This window comes from Oncorhynchus mykiss, chromosome 22 (assembly GCF_057628025.1).
Source record: "Oncorhynchus mykiss isolate SJ-2025 chromosome 22, ASM5762802v1, whole genome shotgun sequence".
NCBI classification, from domain to species: Eukaryota; Metazoa; Chordata; class Actinopteri; order Salmoniformes; family Salmonidae; genus Oncorhynchus; species Oncorhynchus mykiss.
In genome coordinates this window covers 47,203,883-47,222,483 of record NC_143043.1, presented here as the reverse complement: position 1 = coordinate 47,222,483, position 18,601 = coordinate 47,203,883, and the positions used below count along the sequence as shown (strand labels likewise).

Genomic DNA, 18,601 nt, shown 5'->3' with positions numbered 1-18,601 from the left:
TGTAAGGAGGAATGGTCTAAGATCCCTCCCAATGTGTTATCCAACTCATTAAACATTTGAGAAAAAGGCTCAGTACCATTATCCTCAGAAGGTGAGGAATTGAAAGGTACTGAAAAGAGGCGTGTCAATAATTTTGACCCCTTCCCTTTTGAGAATTGCTTGTATACAAAATCTCTTTCACTGAGCAATTATATTAGTATAAACATGTACTTTTTGCATACAATACAGCTCAATATTTGAATTATTTATTTTATACAGTCATTTTTGCTCATCTTCATCAATGGTGTCAATAATTTCAGACCCCATTGTATATTGTTAGATGTCAAGCGATAGCTATATTTACAATACCTTCTGGTGCTGAATAAGAGATAGTTATGATTATAATACCTTCTGGAGCTGAATAAGAGATAGTTCTTGTTGTGTTTGGCATCATTAATGGTGAAGACTGTTATTTTATCAAATCAATTCTCTGTAATTAGTATTACGTGATTAAACTAATCATGCACATTTCATTAACTAGGATGTCGGGGCACCACGGAAAATATTCAGATTACAAAGTTATACTTTTCCGAATATAACTCTTCAGATATTTCAATATTCGATCAATTAATCTTATATTAATGAATTATTGTTTACCTCACGTTATCTGAGCTTACACTGAGGTATTCGTGGTCTTAACTATTCGCAATCATAGCTCATGCTGTGGGTTTGCTCAGTCTGAAGAGGATTTTTTTAGGAGGGGCTTTTATTTGTAACAGTAGAAGAGGACGGTTCCATGACGCCAGATCATGTCTGTGCTCACGGGGGCATGGCCGCTGAATAGTTAAACTTTACAGGGATTTTACATTACATCCTTTCACAGATAGTTTAATCTTTGCTCATTCATTTTAAACAAGAAGTAGATGCAAACACCATTATTGAGAAATGTACACATTCAGAGATATAGTTATGTGTGTTTCCTGTCCTTTGTGAGGTCACCAATGAAACACTCAACATAACTGTCCCTTAAGTGTCCAGAGACCCTTCCCACATTCTCACAAGTGGATGTTTTCATCTTCCCATTTTGGGGATTTAGGAGTTCGGCCACGTGAAATCCTTTGTTCACTCTGTGGTCTCTCTCTCTGCATGGCCAGGGGGAGAGAGTCTTCCGCCAGGAATTTACGACCTGAGATAACAGAACCTGGGTGTAGGAGAGCGTGAGAGAGGGGGAATGCACAATCTACACACAGAAAGGGCCACGTCATGACACTATGATTACAATACCTTCTGGAGCTGAATAAATGATAGCTACGATTACTATGCCTTCTGGAGCTGAATAAGAGATAGCTATGATTGCAATACCTTCTGGAGCTGAATAAGAAAATCAAGACCATTTGATCTTCAGAAGGAACTGCAACTCCAGATACAGTGCCTTGCGAAAGTATTCGGCCCCCTTGAACTTTGCGACCTTTTGCCACATTTCAGGCTTCAAACATAAAGATATAAAACTGTATTTTTTTGTGAAGAATCAACAACAAGTGGTATTTTGCACGCCCAATTTTTCAGTTTTTGATTTGTTAAAAAAGTTTGAAATATCCAATAAATGTCGTTCCACTTCATGATTGTGTCCCACTTGTTGATTCTTCACAAAAAAATACAGTTTTATATCTTTATGTTTGAAGCCTGAAATGTGGCAAAAGGTCGCAAAGTTCCAGGGGGGCGAATACTTTCGCAAGGCACTGTAGATTATCAGTGGATTACTTCCAAGCAACACTTTGCATTAAATTCAACGATCACGTTATTTCTCCAGAAAATGCTCCACAATATCTTTTTAGTGACAAAAGCTTTTCAGTGAAGGATAGTGTTTCAAATAGCTTTTTCTTGATGGTTTTGACAAAGTGATTACAAATTATGATATATCAAAGTATGAAGAGGAAAAAGATGAACATTTTAAAGGCACATTTCAACACCATGCTGTACTGTTGTCCATGACAGTGGTTATAAATGGATTGGCCTTGGCTAAGTGTCTCTCATTTTACAACTAATTGGCAGAAGCTTTAGACCATTCGTCTACTCTTAGTACAGCAAAACTCCAGCCGTAATTGCAGTCAATTGATTGCGGTAAAATCCCCCCATGGACTTGTAACTCAGTATAGTTCCTGTAGGAAGGGATTTCAGAAACATGAACTCTATAGTATTAGAAACAACAGGGAACCTTCTAAACTAGAAAAATAAACTTTTTTTTCTATTTTCGATTCAATATTCTTACGTCAAAGAATTTTGTATTTATGTTCAACACATTAAATTCAACATTGCTGGTTCTCTCAGTTATTTATCTTTTCACACTGCAATAGCTTTGACAACTACCTGGATTTATTTATTTAATTATATTCAAAGAAAGTATACTAGGGGAGGGAAATGGTGAGAGGTGTGGTGGTGTATTTGTGTAAGTCTGAAACTAGCTCTCATGATGCGTGTTCATCTCAGCCTGAGCAGACGGTGTCACACTGTTTCACCTTCTCACATCCACTCCATTAACTTCCTTGTTTCTTACCCCTGTGGGATGCTTGGGTGTCAGGGAGAGAGAAAAAAATGGAAAGAAAAGGCAGCAGCTTTTCAAAGTCTTTAGACAGTCGATTCAGACAGCACAGGGGAAGAATCAACACACTTCACAAGCTTCCTGCTGTAACAATTTTCACTACTGTCTGCATGTTTTGCAAAACCTATATGACATCCACATGGTTGAAGCTATGAATATATTTCTGTGAGATTTGAGCTTTCGGCAATTATCATTACTAAGACATGCTGTAAGAATGTGTTTGGATTGATTTAATAAATAACTAACTTCATAATGTCGACATCAAACAATAAGAACGGCCTGTGACATCTTTCCCTCGAGTTGCCGTGGAGACCTAGCAACCGGGTTTGATTTAAGAGGGCTCTAAGCGTTATAATCTTTGAGCATTTAAAAATAAACTGATCGTGCAAAAGACACAACGGCAGTCTTTGTAGTATCACACAAGCTGTGATGCGTATAGACGTGTCTGAGTAAGCCGACAAAACTCTAGTATCTACTGCTTATCACAAGCTGTCATGCGTATAGACGTGTCTGAGTAAGCCGACAAAACTCTAGTCTCTACTGCTTATCATGCTTATTGCTACTATGATTGGATATAGGCAGTACAACCAAAGATTGTTATAACTAAACCAAGATACACCACAGCTTGCCGTGGGAAGAAATGAGTCATAGTCATACATTTTTTTTTTTTTTCCAAGATGGCATAGCAGTTCAGACGTATTTTTGTCCTCGTCCTGTCGTGTCCCGTAAATATATATATTTACAACTTTTTTTTCACATACATTTTTGATTTTCCAAAAACTCATCTGCAGAACACTCTCCTGCAATCCGCTTCACCAATTTATATTTATATAAAAAAGTATTATTTACCTCAGATCTGAGATCCTCCGAGAGGCTAGCCAGAAATTAGCCAGAAGCTAGCCGGGAGCTAGCCAGAAGCTGGTCCAGAAGCTACTCTGAAGCTGGTTCAGGGGCTAGTTTAGAAGCTAGTTAGCTTATTTACTGGCTAATCGTTGGTACTCAGCTGACCACAGTTTGTGGTCATCGGCTGTCCTTTGGCTCGAGAATCTATCGCCAGTTTTGTACTGCGCGGTGCAGCGCAGCGCGGCTCGGAGCGGAACATATCGGACCAATTTTTCTCTCCATGTCCCTGGATTTTGGCCGCTGGCTCTGGACGTCCATGCCTGGATCTCGCAGCTAGCTAGCTGCTATCCGTGTGACTATCGGCTTTCGTCGATTCCGGAGCTAACATCAATTGTTCCGGAGCTAGCCAGCTGAAGAGTTCCATCAATCACTCCTGGGCTGCAGTCACCTATCCGGACCCGTTTTGCTGAATACGCGGAGCCCCACCGGGCCTTCACGGCTGGACTGCCGACGTTGTCTACCCGAGGGAATTGTCCGGCTGGCTCCTCCGGCGCAACGTTGCCTGGGTGCCCATCTGCGGCCTGCTAGCCGTTGGCTATCTTATCGGCTGCTATCTGAATAGACAATCGGACAATTTTTATTTTATTTTTATTTATTTATTTATTTTTCTTCTTGGGCCTCTATAACTATATCTATTGTTTTTATTTTTGTTGTTGTTGTGTGATTTGGATTAATCCCCTCTACCACACGGAAACACACTAATCTACTGAGAGTTGGCTAATAACAGACCTCCATCCTATGCTAGCTTGCTCCTATGCTAGCTTGCTACCGATTTAGCTGTCTAAATCGCCGTGACCCCCAACCAACCTCTCCACTCACTGGACCCTTTTGATCACTCGACTGAGCATGCCTCTCCTTAATGTCAATATGTCTTGTCCATTGCTGTTCTGGTTAGTGTTTATTGGCTTATTTCACTGTAGAGCCTCTAGTCCTGCTCACTATACCTTATCCAACCTATTAGTTCCACCACCCACACATGCAATGACATCTCCTGGTTTCAATGATGTTTCTAGAGACAATATCTCTCTCTTCATCACTCAATACCTAGGTTTACCTCCACTGTATTCACATCCTACCTTACCTTTGTCTGTACATTATACCTTGATGCTATTTTATCGCCCCCAGAAACCTCCTTTTACTCTCTGTTCCAGACGTTCTAGACGACCAATTCTTATTGCTTTTAGCCGCACCCTTATTCTACTCCTCCTATGTTCCTCTGGCGATGTAGAGGTGAATCCAGGCCCTGCAGTGCCTAGCTCCACTCCTATTCCCCAGGCGCTCTCTTTTGACGACTTCTGTAACCGTAATAGCCTTGGTTTCATGCATGTTAACATTAGAAGCCTCCTCCCTAAGTTTGTTCTATTCACTGCTTTAGCACACTCTGCCAACCCGGATGTTCTAGCTGTGTCTGAATCCTGGCTTAGGAAGACCACCAAAAATTCAGACATTTTAATTCCAAACTACAACATTTTCAGACAAGATAGAACTGCCAAAGGGGGCGGTGTTGCAATCTACTGCAAAGATAGCCTGCAGAGTTCTGTCCTACTATCCAGGTCTGTACCCAAACAATTTGAACTTCTACTTTTAAAAATCCACCTCTCTAAAAACAAGTCTCTCACCGTTGCCACCTGTTATAGACCACCCTCTGCCCCCAGCTGTGCTCTGGACACCATATGTGAACTGATTGCCCCCCATCTATCTTCAGAGCTTGTGCTGCTAGGCGACCTAAACTGGAACATGCTTAACACCCCAGCCATCCTACAATATAAACTTGATATAAACTTGATGCCCTCAACCTCACACAAATTATCAATGAACCTACCAGGTACCTCCCCAAAGCCTTAAACACGGGCACCCTCATAGATATCATCCTAACCAACTTGCCCTCTAAATACACCTCTGCTGTTTTCAACCAAGATCTCAGCGATCACTGCCTCATTGCCTGCATCCGTAATGGGTCAGCGGTCAAACGACCTCCACTCATCACTGTAAAACGCTCCCTGAAACACTTCAGCGAGCAGGCCTTTCTAATCGACCTGGCCGGGGTATCCTGGAGGGATATTGATCTCATCCCGTCAGTAGAGGATGCCTGGATATTTTTTTTAAATGCCTTCCTAACCATCTTAAATAAACATGCCCCATTCAAGAAATTTAGAACCAGGAACAGATATAGCCCTTGGTTCTCCCCAGACCTGACTCCCCAACATAAAAACATCCTATGGCGTTCTGCATTAGCATCGAACAGCCCCCGTGATATGCAGCTGTTCAGGGAAGCTAGAAACCATTATACACAGGCAGTTAGAAAAGCCAAGGCTAGCTTTTTCAAGTAGAAATTTGCTTCCTGCAACACTAACTCAAAACAGTTCTGGGACACTGTAAAGTCCATGGAGAATAAGAACACCTCCTCCCAGCTGCCCACTGCACTGAAGATAGGAAACACTGTCACCACTGATAAATCCACCATAATTGAGAATTTCAATAAGCATTTTTCTACGGCTGACCATGCTTTCCACCTGGCTACTCCTAACCCGGTCAACAGCACTGCACCCCCCACAACAACTCGCCCAAGCCTTCCCCATTTCTCCTTCTCCCAAATCTGCTCAGCTGATGTTCTGAATGAGCTGCAAAATCTGGACCCCTACAAATCAGCCGGGCTAGACAATCTGGACCCTTTCTTTCTAAAATTATCTGCCAAAATTGTTGCCACCCCTATTACTAGCCTGTTCAACCTCTCTTTCGTGTCGTCTGAGATTCCCAAAGATTGGAAAGCAGCTGCGGTCATCCCCCTCTTCAAAGGGGGTGGGTGACACTCTTGACCCAAACTGCTACAGACCTATATCTATCCTACCATGCCTTTCTAAGGTCTTCGAAAGCCAAGTCAACAAACAGATTACCGACCATTTCAAATCTCACCATACCTTCTCTGCTATGCAATCTGGTTTCAGAGCTGGTCATGGGTGCACCTCAGCCACGCTCAAGGTCCTAAATGATATCTTAACCGCCATCGATAAGAAACATTACTGTGCAGCCATATTCATTGATCTGGCCAAGGCTTTCGACTCTGTCAATCACCACATCCTCATAGGCAGACTCGACAGCCTTGGTTTCTCAAATGATTGCCTCGCCTGGTTCACCAACTACTTCTCTGATAGAGTTCAGTGTGTCAAATCGGAGGGTCTGCTGTCCAGACCTCTGGCAGTCTCTATGGGGGTGCCACAGGGTTCAATTATTGGACCGACTCTCTTCTCTGTATACATCAATGAGGTCGCTCTTGCTGCTGGTGAGTCTCTGATCCACCTCTACGCAGACGACACCATTCTGTATACTTCTGGCCCTTCTTTGGCCACTGTGTTAACAACCCTCCAGGCAAGCTTCAATGCCATACAAATCTCCTTCCGTGGCCTCCAATTGCTCTTAAATACAAGTAAAACTAAATGCATGCTCTTTAACCGATCGCTACCTGTACCTACCCGCCTGTCCAACATTACTATTCTGGACGGCTCTGACTTAGAATATGTGGACAACTACAAATACTTAGGTGTCTGGTTAGACTGTAAACTCTCCTTCCAGACCCATATCAAACATCTCCAATCCAAAGTTAAATCTAGAATTGGCTTCCTATTTTGCAACAAAGCATCCTTCACTCATGCTGCCACATATACCCTTGTAAAACTGACCATCCTACCAATCCTCGACTTTGGCGATGTCATTTACAAAATAGCGTCCAATACCCTACTCAACAAATTGGATGCAGTCTATCACAGTGCAATCCGTTTTGTCACCAAAGCCCCATATACTACCCACCATTGCAACCTGTACGCTCTCGTTGGCTGGCCCTCGCTTCATACTCGTCGCCAAACCCACTGGCTCCATGTCATCTACAAGACCCTGCTAGGTAAAGTCCCCCCTTATCTCAGCTCGCTGGTCACCATTGCATCTCCCACCTGTAGCACACGCTCCAGCAGGTATATCTCTCTAGTCACCCCCAAAACCAGTTCTTTCTTTGGCCGCCTCTCCTTCCAGTTCTCTGCTGCCAATGACTGGAACGAACTACAAAAATCTCTGAAACTGGAAACACTTATCTCCCTCACTAGCTTTAAGCACCAACTGTCAGAGCAGCTCACAGATTACTGCACCTGTACATAGCGCACCTATAATTTAGCCCAAACAACTACCTCTTTCCCTACTGTATTTAATTATTTATTTATTTTGCTCCCCCATTATTTTTATTTCTACTTTGCACATTCTCCCATTGCAAATCTACCATTCCAGTGTTTTACTTGCTATATTGTATTTACTTTGCCACCATGGCCTTTTTGCCTTTACCTCCCTTATCACACCTCATTTGCTCACATCGTATATAGACTTGTTTATACTGTATTATTGACTGTATGTCGTTGTATGTGTCGAACTGCTTTGCTTTATCTTGGCCAGGTCGCAATTGTAAATGAGAACTAGTTCTCAACTTGCCTACCTGGTTAAATAAAGGTGAAATAAAAACTAAAAATAAGTAAATAAATAAATAGTGGGCAGGACAAGCAAGGAGGTGGGCAGGGCCAAGCATGCGTTAGCGATATCCTATTGCCGCTTTCTAATATACTTCTGCATATTTCCATTACGCAACGCCTACTCTGTGGCGCGTGTGCAATAAATGAATTTGCCTTTGCACTCCTAAACAGCGCAATTTTATTTTATTTTGCAAAACGTAGTCTCCTCTGTTCATAACATATTCTAGTTTTGGGAACAGAAAAACGTATTGAGATCAAATGTTTAATCAATGATAAAATTGGCAGAATGTCCGCCAAAATCTATCTCGTTCCATCTCGTTCCCTCTTCTCCCACTGAATGCCTCTGTGTGGAAACGCCAACAGGATGCTTCACATGTATACATCCAGTGAATATCTGTCTCATTGTTCTATCTGTGGTACAAGTATCTATGCAACTGATCCAAGCATGTCATTCTAAAGTCTGGAGAGAAGTGAAAGAGTGCTTTATGCCGTTAGGACTGCCATAAGAATCAGCTCTACATTGCTGCAGTGAGTCAGGTGTCACTACTAGAAACACAGTGAGACATCGGAGGATACACATCTAAATGCGTATTATTCATATTTTAGTGAGGGAGAGTTACAACCACAAGGTTATCTTGACTGATGACGTACATTGTCTCATGTATGTCTCAGTAACTGTTCAGTGAGCAGTTTCCGACTTCAGATTCCTAAAGAGGTGGTTCTAAGATGCTATTTGTCCACATTTGCAGTGTGACTGTCATGAAGCTCACAGTTAGAGGCTACCTAACATGCACTCTCCCAGTGGGTTTGCATGCCTCCACTCTTACTATGCCCTCAAAGGTCAAGTGATTTACATGTCTGTCACACAAACATATTCAGACCACACAGGCACAACAGGTAGTTCAGCTAGCACAGAGAGGAACAGTGAGAGGTGTAGGAAATAGAGAGGCATAGGAAAATTGTTGCTTTTTACATGTGTAAAATGTTATATTTCCACATGTAACAAAAAGTAAATATAATCTCCATGCTATCTGTGGTGCTATCTGTGGTGCTATCTGTGGTGGAACAATCCATGTTAAAATGCAAAATGTATTATAGCTGAAATCCTATTTTAGGGTGGAAGAAAATGGAATACCCACATGTGTTCCAACCTGCACATCATTTTTAGATCCAGCACTCTCCATTTACATCATTTAACAGACACTTTTACACAGAGCAACTTATAGTAGTGAGTGCATACACTTTCATATTTGTTTGTACTGGTCCCCGTGGTAACTGAACCCACAACAGTTCCGTTGCAAGTGCCATGCTCTACCAACTGAGCCACACAGGACCACTCCACCTTCCATCAGCACAGCAAGAGTTCTTCGGCTGACCCTATCTGTGGAAAGCTGTAATGAAGCTTCTAATGTATTCTGCCTGTTCACAATTAGTTAGGGGTGGCAGGTAACCTAGCGGTTAGAGTAGCCTAGCAGTTAGACCATAGGAGTGGCAGGTAGCCTAGCTGTTGGCAGGTAGCCTAGCTGTTAGAGGGTAGGGGTGGCAGGTAGCCTAGTGGTTAGAGTAGCCTAGCAATTAGACCATAGGCGTGGCAGGTAGCCTAGCTGTTAGAGGCTAGGGGTGGCAGGTAGCCTAGCTATTAGAGGGTAGGGGTGGCAGGTAGCCTAGCTATTAGAGGGTAGTGGTGGCAGGTAACCTAGCGGTTAGAGTAGCCAAGCAATTAGACCGTAGGCGTGGCAGGTAGCCTAGCTGTTAGAGGGTAGGGGTGGCAGGTAGCCTAGCTGTTAGATGGTAGGGGTGGCAGGTAGCCTAGCTGTTAGAGGGTAGGGGTGGCAGGTAGCCTAGCTGTTAGAGGGTAGGGGTGGCAGGTAGCCTAGCTGTTAGAGGGTAGGGGTGGCAGGTAGCCTAGCTGTTAGAGGGTAGGGGTGGCAGGTAGCCTAGCTGTTAGAGGGTAGGGGTGGCAGGTAGCCTAGTGGTTAGAGCATATGGGTGGCAGGTAGCCTAGCAGTTAGACCATAGACGTGGCAGGTAGCCTAGTGGTTAGAGCATATGGGTGGCAGGTAGCCTAGCAGTTAGAGAGTAGGGGTGGCAGGTAGCCTAGTGGTTAGAGAATATGGGTGGCAGGTAGCCTAGCAGTTAGACCATAGGCGTGGCAGGTAGCCTAGTGGTTAGAGCATATGGGTGGCAGGTAGCCTAGCAGTTAGAGAGTAGGTAGCCTAGCGGTTAGAGCAGGTAGCCTAGTGGTTAGAGCTTAGGGGTGGCAGGTAGCTTAGTGATGAGAGCGTAGGAGTGGCAGGTAGCTTAGTGGTTAGAAGGTAGGGGTGGCAGGTAGCCTCGTGGTTAGAGGGTAGGGGTGGCAGGTAGCCTAGTGGTTAGAGCGTAGGGGTGGCAGGTAGTCTAGCGGTTAGAGGGTAGCAGTGGCAGGTAACCTAGCAGTTAGATGGTAGGGGTGGCAGGTAGCCTAGTGGTTAGAGGGTAGGGGTGGCAGGTAGCTTAGTGGTTAGAGCGTAGGGGTGGCAGGTAGTCTAGTGGTTAGAGGGTAGCGGTGGCAGGTAGCCTAGTGATGAGAGCATAGGGGTGGCAGGTAGCCTAGTGGTTAGAGCGTAGGGGTGGCAGGTAGTCTAGTGGTTAGAGGGTAGAGGTGGCAGGTAACCTAGCGGTTAGAGGGTAGGGGTGGCAGGTAACCTAGCGGTTAGAGGGTAGGGGTGGCAGGTAGTCTAGTGGTTAGAGGGTAGGGGTGGCAGGTAAGCTAGCGGTTAGAGGGTAAAGGTGGCAGGTAGCCTAGTGGTTAGAGGGTAGCGGTGGCAGGTAGCCTAGTGGTTAGAGGGTAACAGTGGCAGGTAACCTAGCGGTTAGAGGGTAGGGGTGGCAGGTAGCCTAGTGGTTAGAGGGTAGGGGTAGCGGGTAGCCTAGTGGTTAGAGAGTAGGGGTGGCAGGTAGCATAGCGGTTAGAGGGTAGGGGTGGCAGGTAGCCTAGTGGTTAGAGGATAGGGGTGGCAGGTAGCCTAGTGGTTAGAGGGTAACAGTGGCAGGTGACCTAGAGGTTAGAGGGTAGGGGTGGCAGAGAGCCTAGTGGTTAGAGGGTAGGGGTAGCGGGTAGCCTAGTGGTTAGAGAGTAGTGGTGGCAGGTAACCTAGCGGTTAGAGCATAGGGGTGGCAGGTAGCCTAGCTGTTAGAGCATAGGGGTGGCAGGTAGCCTAGCGGTTAGAGCATAGGGGTGGCAGGTAGCCTAGCGGTTAGAGAGTAGTGGTGGCAGGTAGCCTAGCTGTTAGAGCATAGCGGTGGCAGGTAGCATAGCGGTTAGAGGGTAGTGGTGACAGGTAGCCTAGCTGTTAGAGCATAGGGGTGGCAGGTAGCATAGCGGTTAGAGGGTAGTGGTGACAGGTAGCCTAGCTGTTAGGAGCATAGGGGTGGCAGGTAGCCTAGCAGTTAGAGAGTAGTGGTGGCAGGTAGCCTAGCAGTTAGGAGCATAGGGGTGGCAGGTAGCCTAGCTGTTAGGAGCATAGGGGTGGCAGGTAGCCTAGCAGTTAGAGAGTAGTGGTGGCAGGTAGCCTAGCAGTTAGGAGCATAGGGGTGGCAGGTAGCCTAGCTGTTAGGAGCATAGGGGTGGCAGGTAGCCTAGCTGTTAGGAGCATAGGGGTGGCAGGTAGCCTAGCAGTTAGAGAGTAGTGGTGGCAGGTAGCCTAGCAGTTAGGAGCATAGGGGTGGCAGGTAGCCTAGCTGTTAGGAGCATAGGGGTGGCAGGTAGCCTAGCTGTTAGGAGCATAGGGGTGGCAGGTAGCCTAGCTGTTAGGAGCATAGGGGTGACAGGTAGCCTAGCTGTTAGGAGCATAGGGGTGGCAGGTAGCATAGCGGTTAGAGGGTAGTGGTGACAGGTAGCCTAGCTGTTAGGAGCATAGGGGTGACAGGTAGCCTAGCTGTTAGGAGCATAGGGGTGGCAGGTAGCATAGCGGTTAGAGGGTAGTGGTGACAGGTAGCCTAGCTGTTAGGAGCATAGGGGTGACAGGTAGCCTAGCTGTTAGGAGCATAGGGGTGACAGGTAGCCTAGCTGTTAGGAGCATAGGGGTGGCAGGTAGCCTAGCTGTTAGGAACATAGGGGTGACAGGTAGCCTAGCTGTTAGGAGCATAGGGGTGGCAGGTAGCCTAGCTGTTAGGAGCATAGGGGTGACAGGTAGCCTAGCTGTTAGGAGCATAGGGGTGGCAGGTAGCCTAGCTGTTAGGAGCATAGGGGTGGCAGGTAGCCTAGCTGTTAGGAGCATAGGGGTGGCAGGTAGCATAGCGGTTAGAGGGTAGTGGTGGCAGGTAGCCTAGCTGTTAGAGCATAGGGGTGGCAGGTAGCCTAGCTGTTAGAGCATAGCGGTGGCAGGTAGCCTAGCTGTTAGGATCATTGGCGTTTAAATCATAACTGCTCCTCTACGTCCCTCGCTAAATGACTAAAATGTAGTTGTTAGATTACTAAGAACTCAAAGGTTGTTTAAAAGCCATGTGATCTGTACAATTTAAAAACACATCATTTACCAATGTACTGTAACTTTCTAAGTTAATTCCAAATTAGACTAGTTAATTTGTTTGAAATGGGCTCTAAAACAGGGACCTGGCTATCATCAATATATTTATATTATACCCATCTGTGGTCTCATACAGATGGAGGATCATCATTTGAGCCAGTTTGCTACAGCAGGAAAATAATCCTGCAGCAACACAAAATGGGGATTTTAATGAATGGACATTTTTGTAGGGGTTGATACATTTTTCGTTAGGGTAAATCAAGTCAAGTGACATTTCAAAGTGGAAATTACACACTTTAGAAGCCTTTTTAAAAGTCAAATACATTAGAAGTTTGCATTTCCTGCTTTGCAGAAAAAAATATCAATAAGAAAAGAGTGATGAAGATCCTACATCTGCAAGAGACAACACTATTATAATACTACTACACTGAACAAAAATATGTGTCCCAAATATGTGTCCCAAAAATATGTGTCCCATACACACAAAAAGCTTATTTATTTCAAATGTTGTGCACACATTTTTCAGGAAAGGGGGATACCTAGTCAGTTGTCCAACTGAATGTATTCAACTGAAATATGTCTTCTGCATTTAACCCAACCCCTCTGAATCAGAGAGGTGAGGGAGCCCCGTAATCCACATCCACGTCTTCAGTGCCCGGAGAACAGTGGTTTAACTGCCTTGCTCATAGGCCAATACATTTTCCGTTAGGGCAAATTAAGTCTGAATTATGTACATGGAAATTACAAACATCAGGAGCCTTTTTAAAACTCAAATACAATATGAGTTTGCATTTCTTGCTGTTTAGGAAAATTCTCAACAACAAAAGAGGGATCAAAATTACATCCTCCATTTGTATGAGTGTTTCCCTTTGTACAACCAGCCATTTCTAAGCACAGAATACTTCTGTTCTGCTTCCAAGGCAATCCCGCCCGCCCCCACCAACCCATTCCAACACACATGCACACACACACACACCATGAAGGAAGCTCGAGTATCACATACTGTATACCTTCAGAGAAATGTTGAAAGAGCTATGAAAACTGAGAACCACAAGGGACAAGGACAAAGGGAGTCACAGAGTCTGGCTTCTACGTAGTGGTTACTAAGAACTGGCCACAAAAACAAAAGGGAGGTTTACAAATAGAGCAACTTCCAAAGTGATAATAGCGATTAATTGTTCTATAAAGATTCTATTCAGTTTATTTTTTTTTACAGATGCTCTACAATGATTGATATGTGTGCAAGTCTAATGCCACTTCTAGTATGGTACAGCTATTATCTCAGAGGATTGTGTTGTTTACACAGACAGTCTCTCTGTTCCTTTGGTGATGTTGTTGTGGGTTTCACTTGTTCAAAGAAATCTATTGCCATCAGGGTTTGCATGTCTGATAACATGATGACTTCAAAGGGAGATGACTAGTCGCGTTACATTTACATGTGCTTGTTTATTTGTGTATAAACCAGCAGGCTCTCTGGGGTTTGAATGACTCCAAGCCCATATGAGACCATTTTTGTGTTGCCATTGGGATTGGTTTCTTTGATGTCTTCCAAGCCATGTCAAGATCTGTAGAAGTGAATGCAGGATGGCCATGAATTCAAAGAAGTAATCTGGTTGGGTTTAATAAAAATATATATGTGACATGCAATAATTTCAAAGATTTTACTGAGTTACACTTCATATAAGGAAATCAGTCAATTGAAATAAATGTATTAGACACTAATCTATGGATTTCACATGAATGGGCAGGGGTGCAGCCACAGGTGGGCCTGGGAGGGCATAGACCAACCCACTGGGGGCGGTTGTGAGGCCGGAAGGACGTACTGCCAAATTCTCTAAAACTACGTTGGAGGCAGCTTATGTTAGTGAAATTAACATTACATTTTCATGCAACAGCTCTGGTGCACATTCCTGCAGTCAGCATGCCAATTGCACACGTCCTCAAAACCTGTAAACAAATTTGTGCACAACATTTGAGAGATGCATGTTTTTTGTGGTATGGAACATTTCTGGGATTTTTTATTCCAGCTCAAGAAACCAACACTTTACGTGTTGCATGTATATTTTTGTTCAGTGTAGTAGCATTATTATAGTGTTGTCTCTTGCAGATGTAGGATCATCATCACTCTTTGGTTATTGATAATTTTTTCTGCAAAGCAGGAAATAAAAAATTCTAATGTATTTGATTTTTAAAAAGGCTTCTAAAGTGTGTAATTTCCACTTGGAAATGTCAGACTTGATTTGCCCTAATGAAAAATGTATCAACCCCTACAAAAATGTCCATTCATTATAATCCTGTAACGGTCTTCTTCCTCATCTGACGAGGAGTAGTAAGGATCAGACCAATGGTGGTAAGTGTCCATAATGATATATTTAATAAATCAACTGAACAAAATAACAAAAGTACAAACAAACAACTGAAACAGTCCCATCTGGTGAAAACACTAACACAGGATACAACCACCCACAAAACACAATAGAAAACAGGCTACCTAAATATGGCTCCCAATCAGAGACAACGACTGACACCTGCCTCTGATTGAGAACCATACTAAGCCAAACACATAGAAATATAACAACAGAACAAAACATAGAAAAACAACATAGAATGCCCACCCCAACTCACGCCCTGACCAACTAAAATAAAGACATAAAAAAGGAACTAAGGTCAGAACGTGACAAATCCACATAATAATTCACATTTTCTGTTGCATGCAGTATTATTTTCCTGCAAACTGGTTCAAATTAAGATCCAACATCTTTAGTATTGTTTCTCTATACATTCATATCTCTCGGAACATGTTATGACCTCAATGCATTAGCTTATTATTAATATATATGTGCATGTTTGAATGTTTTAGCTTCATAAATTAAAACAAACAATATTCTCAACGATTTGGGATTTGGTACATTTTGATTAGGGGAAAATGTAGCACACACTGAGACAAGCGATTTATCAGCAGGAATGGTACAAATATCAGCGATGGCATCGTATACTGAAGAGAACAAGGAACAGACACAGGAAGAGGAAGAGCATCCAGCGCAGTACTCTCCATACTTTCCACACCGGATCATCTTGATCCAAGGACACTGTCACACTGTAGATATAGAGTCAGCTGAGGGTGAACCACATTGAAATGTAACAAACGAAGAGTAATCTAGCCAGGTCTGTGCAACTTTTGCCACACCGTTCAGGGCTGACCAACTCCGGTCCTGGAGGGCCGAATATACTTCTGCTTTTTGTTCCTACCTGATTAGAAGGAGAGGATGAAAACCAGAAGTGTTCCTGCCCTCAGGGATCGTGATTGGGCAGCCCTGATATAGTTAGTTTGTACATTCTGCTGTTTTAGATTATTACGTGGACATCCCCCCCGTTCATATGTACATTATGCAGAAACGGCAGTGTCGACAATTTACAATAAATTGGGTAGCCTTATTTACTAAGCTATGTTTACCTTGTTGATTTACTTGTAGCAGATATGAGACCTGTTGTTTGAGTCATACAAGGTGTGGACCGTGGTGTTGTCAACGTTGTTGGGGAAGTTGAGGTCTTGTTGTACTGTTTTGTGGTTTCTGTTTTGAGCCGAGAGACAAGCCCTGCAGGAAACAGCAACTCACACAGCAACTCATAATGGACATAGCATAAAAAGTAATGTTATGAAACACAGGTTTCTTTAGAAACATTTGTAAGCACTGATTTCACTAATAGCAATTGATCACTGGTTTATGCAATGTTATATTAAATTCCTCAGAGAAAAATAAAAACTGTAAGCGACAAATTCAGCTACATACAGTACTTACACTCGGAGACAGTCAGCCGAAGACGAAACGTCAAAGTTCTGCTGGCTCTTTCAATTGCACACCAGTACCAGCCACTGTCCTCAGCTGTTGCTCCTTTCATACTGACTGTGAATAACCCAAGGTTTTTATCATCCAATATCTGAACATCACTGGTCAGATGTTTAGGTTGATCAGATCGAATGATAACTGTGCAGAAATACCAGTGATAACCCCTGCACCAGATTTTGACCTTGTCCCTGTTGAACTTGTGATACTGGCAGGAGACGTGGACTGTTTCACCAACTACACTCTTCACCTCTGAAGGTCCGGAGAGGGATGAGGCTGCTAAAGGAAATCACAAACAAACACATGCATTAAACAATGTGTCTTCATTTAACAGTGATTAAACATTTATAGTCAATGATTTAAAACAACATACCTTTTAGTAAACATAAGATGATGAGATTGATCCAAATCTTGGTAGTCATCTTCAACTCAATCTTTATCTGAAATCTATGACTTTAAAGGTTATGGAAATGGCAACTCTTTGTTTGTGGTGACTGGTGAAAGAGTCTGCATTCAGACTGGGCTGTGAGGTCCACCCCTTCCTGTACCTGCTCTCTCTGGCTATTGGGCAGTTCCACACCAGGATACCCAAAATATTTTTGCGCCTTCTCAGGTTGTTCTGGCATTTCAAACATAGAAACTTCATTGGGTGGAAGGATGTTGACATGTTTTATACAATTGTATCACATACAATATTTGAGAAAATCATGATGAAAGTGGCCATTTTAGGCCCTTTTTAGACCTATACATGCCTCCTGTAAGACCTTATGGTCTGTGAAACATACATGATACAGACACCATTGTGCTGTCATCAGAATGAATGAGAACAGAACAAACCAGTGGAACAGGATAATGGCTCCACCGTAAACTCCACCTCTGACTGTTCCTGATGATCTTGGAACAGAGGAGCCAGCCCAGGTTAGCCTAGAATCCTACCTTAGCTGCAGATTTTCTTTTCAAAAATGTTCTGGAGATTTGTACATGAGGTCATCGTTTGTTTGGAGCTGGTGGGGGTTCTTCAAAACCTTTGGGACCATCAATAACATTCTTCCAGTTAGAATAGCCAGCTTGGGTGAAGGCCTTGTTTGCATTAGCATTGGACCCAACACTGAACATTCAACATGGGAAACAAAATGCTGCATCTGCAGTAACTGAGAATTCCAGACACTCTCTTCCTATGAACCAGATCAAATCAAATTGTATTTCTCACATGCGCCAAATACAACAGGTGTAGGACTTACCTTGAATTCTTACTTATAAGCCCTTAACCAACAATGCAGTTCAAGAAATAGAGTTCCGAAAAAATATTTGCTAAATAAACTAAAGTGAAAACAATCTAAATCAAAATATAACACAAGAAAATGACATAACAATAACAAGGCTATGTGCAGGGGATACCAGTTCCGAGTCAATGTGCCAGGGTACAGCTTAGTCAAAGTTATTTGTAAAGTGACTATGCCTGGGGTGGGGGGTCAATGTGGTCCTAGACTTGGCGCTCCGGTACCACGTGCGGTAGCAGAAGTAACAGTCTATGCCTTGGGTGACTGGAGTCTTTGACAATTTTTTGGGCCTTCCTCTGACACCGCCTAGGACATAGGTTCTGGGTGGCAGGAAGCTAGGCCCCAGTGATTTACTAGGCCGTATGCATTACCCTCTGTAGTGCATTACAGTCAGATGCAGAGAGGTTCCATACCAGACGGTGATGCAACCGGTCAGGATGCTCTCGATGGTGTAGCTGTATAACTTTTTGACGATCTGGGGACACATGACAAATCTTTTCAGTCTCCTGAGGGGGAAAAGGGGGGGGGGTGCCCTCTTCACAACTGTCTTGGTGTGTTTGGACCATGATAGTTTGTTGGTGATGAGGACACCGAGGAGCCCCAGTGTTGAGGATCAGAGTGGCAGTGGATGTGTGTGGATATTTTGTTGCCTAACCTGACCACCTGGAGGCGGCCCGTCAGGAAGTCCTGGATCCAGTTGCAGAGTGTTTAGTCCCAGGGTCCTTAACTTAGTGATGAGCTTTGTGGGCACAGTGGTGTTGAATGCTGAGCTGTAGTCAATAAACAGCATTTTCACATAGGTGTTCCTTTTGTCCAGGTGGGAAAGGGCAGTATGGAATGCATTTGAGATTGCGTCATCTGTGGATCTGTTGGGGCGGTATGCGAATTGGAGTTGGTCTAGGGTTTCCGGCATGATGGTGTTGTTGTGAGCCCCGACCAGCCTTTTAAAGCACTGAATGGCTACCGGTGTGAGTGCTAC

The 18,601-nt window shown here is 43.8% G+C and overlaps 1 protein-coding gene across 2 annotated transcripts; it reads right to left on the bottom strand.

Annotated features, from left to right (window-relative positions):
* Positions 1 to 14,848: 14,848 nt before the first annotated feature.
* On the bottom strand, positions 14,849 to 16,867 carry LOC110502132 (CMRF35-like molecule 3). Of its 2 annotated transcripts, none has more exons than XM_021579999.3 (4): positions 16,716 to 16,867; positions 16,298 to 16,621; positions 15,952 to 16,093; positions 14,849 to 15,594 (listed from the first exon to the last, which is right to left on the bottom strand). In XM_021579999.3, exons 1-4 carry the CDS (start codon positions 16,762 to 16,764, stop codon positions 15,474 to 15,476), a joined length of 636 nt encoding a protein of 211 aa, XP_021435674.3. In that variant the 5' UTR covers positions 16,765 to 16,867; the 3' UTR covers positions 14,849 to 15,473. The 2 variants fall into 2 exon arrangements, with proteins under 2 accessions (XP_021435674.3, XP_021435675.3); XM_021580000.3 differs by having other exon boundaries at positions 16,298 to 16,618.
* Between the last annotated feature and the right edge of the window lie 1,734 nt (positions 16,868 to 18,601).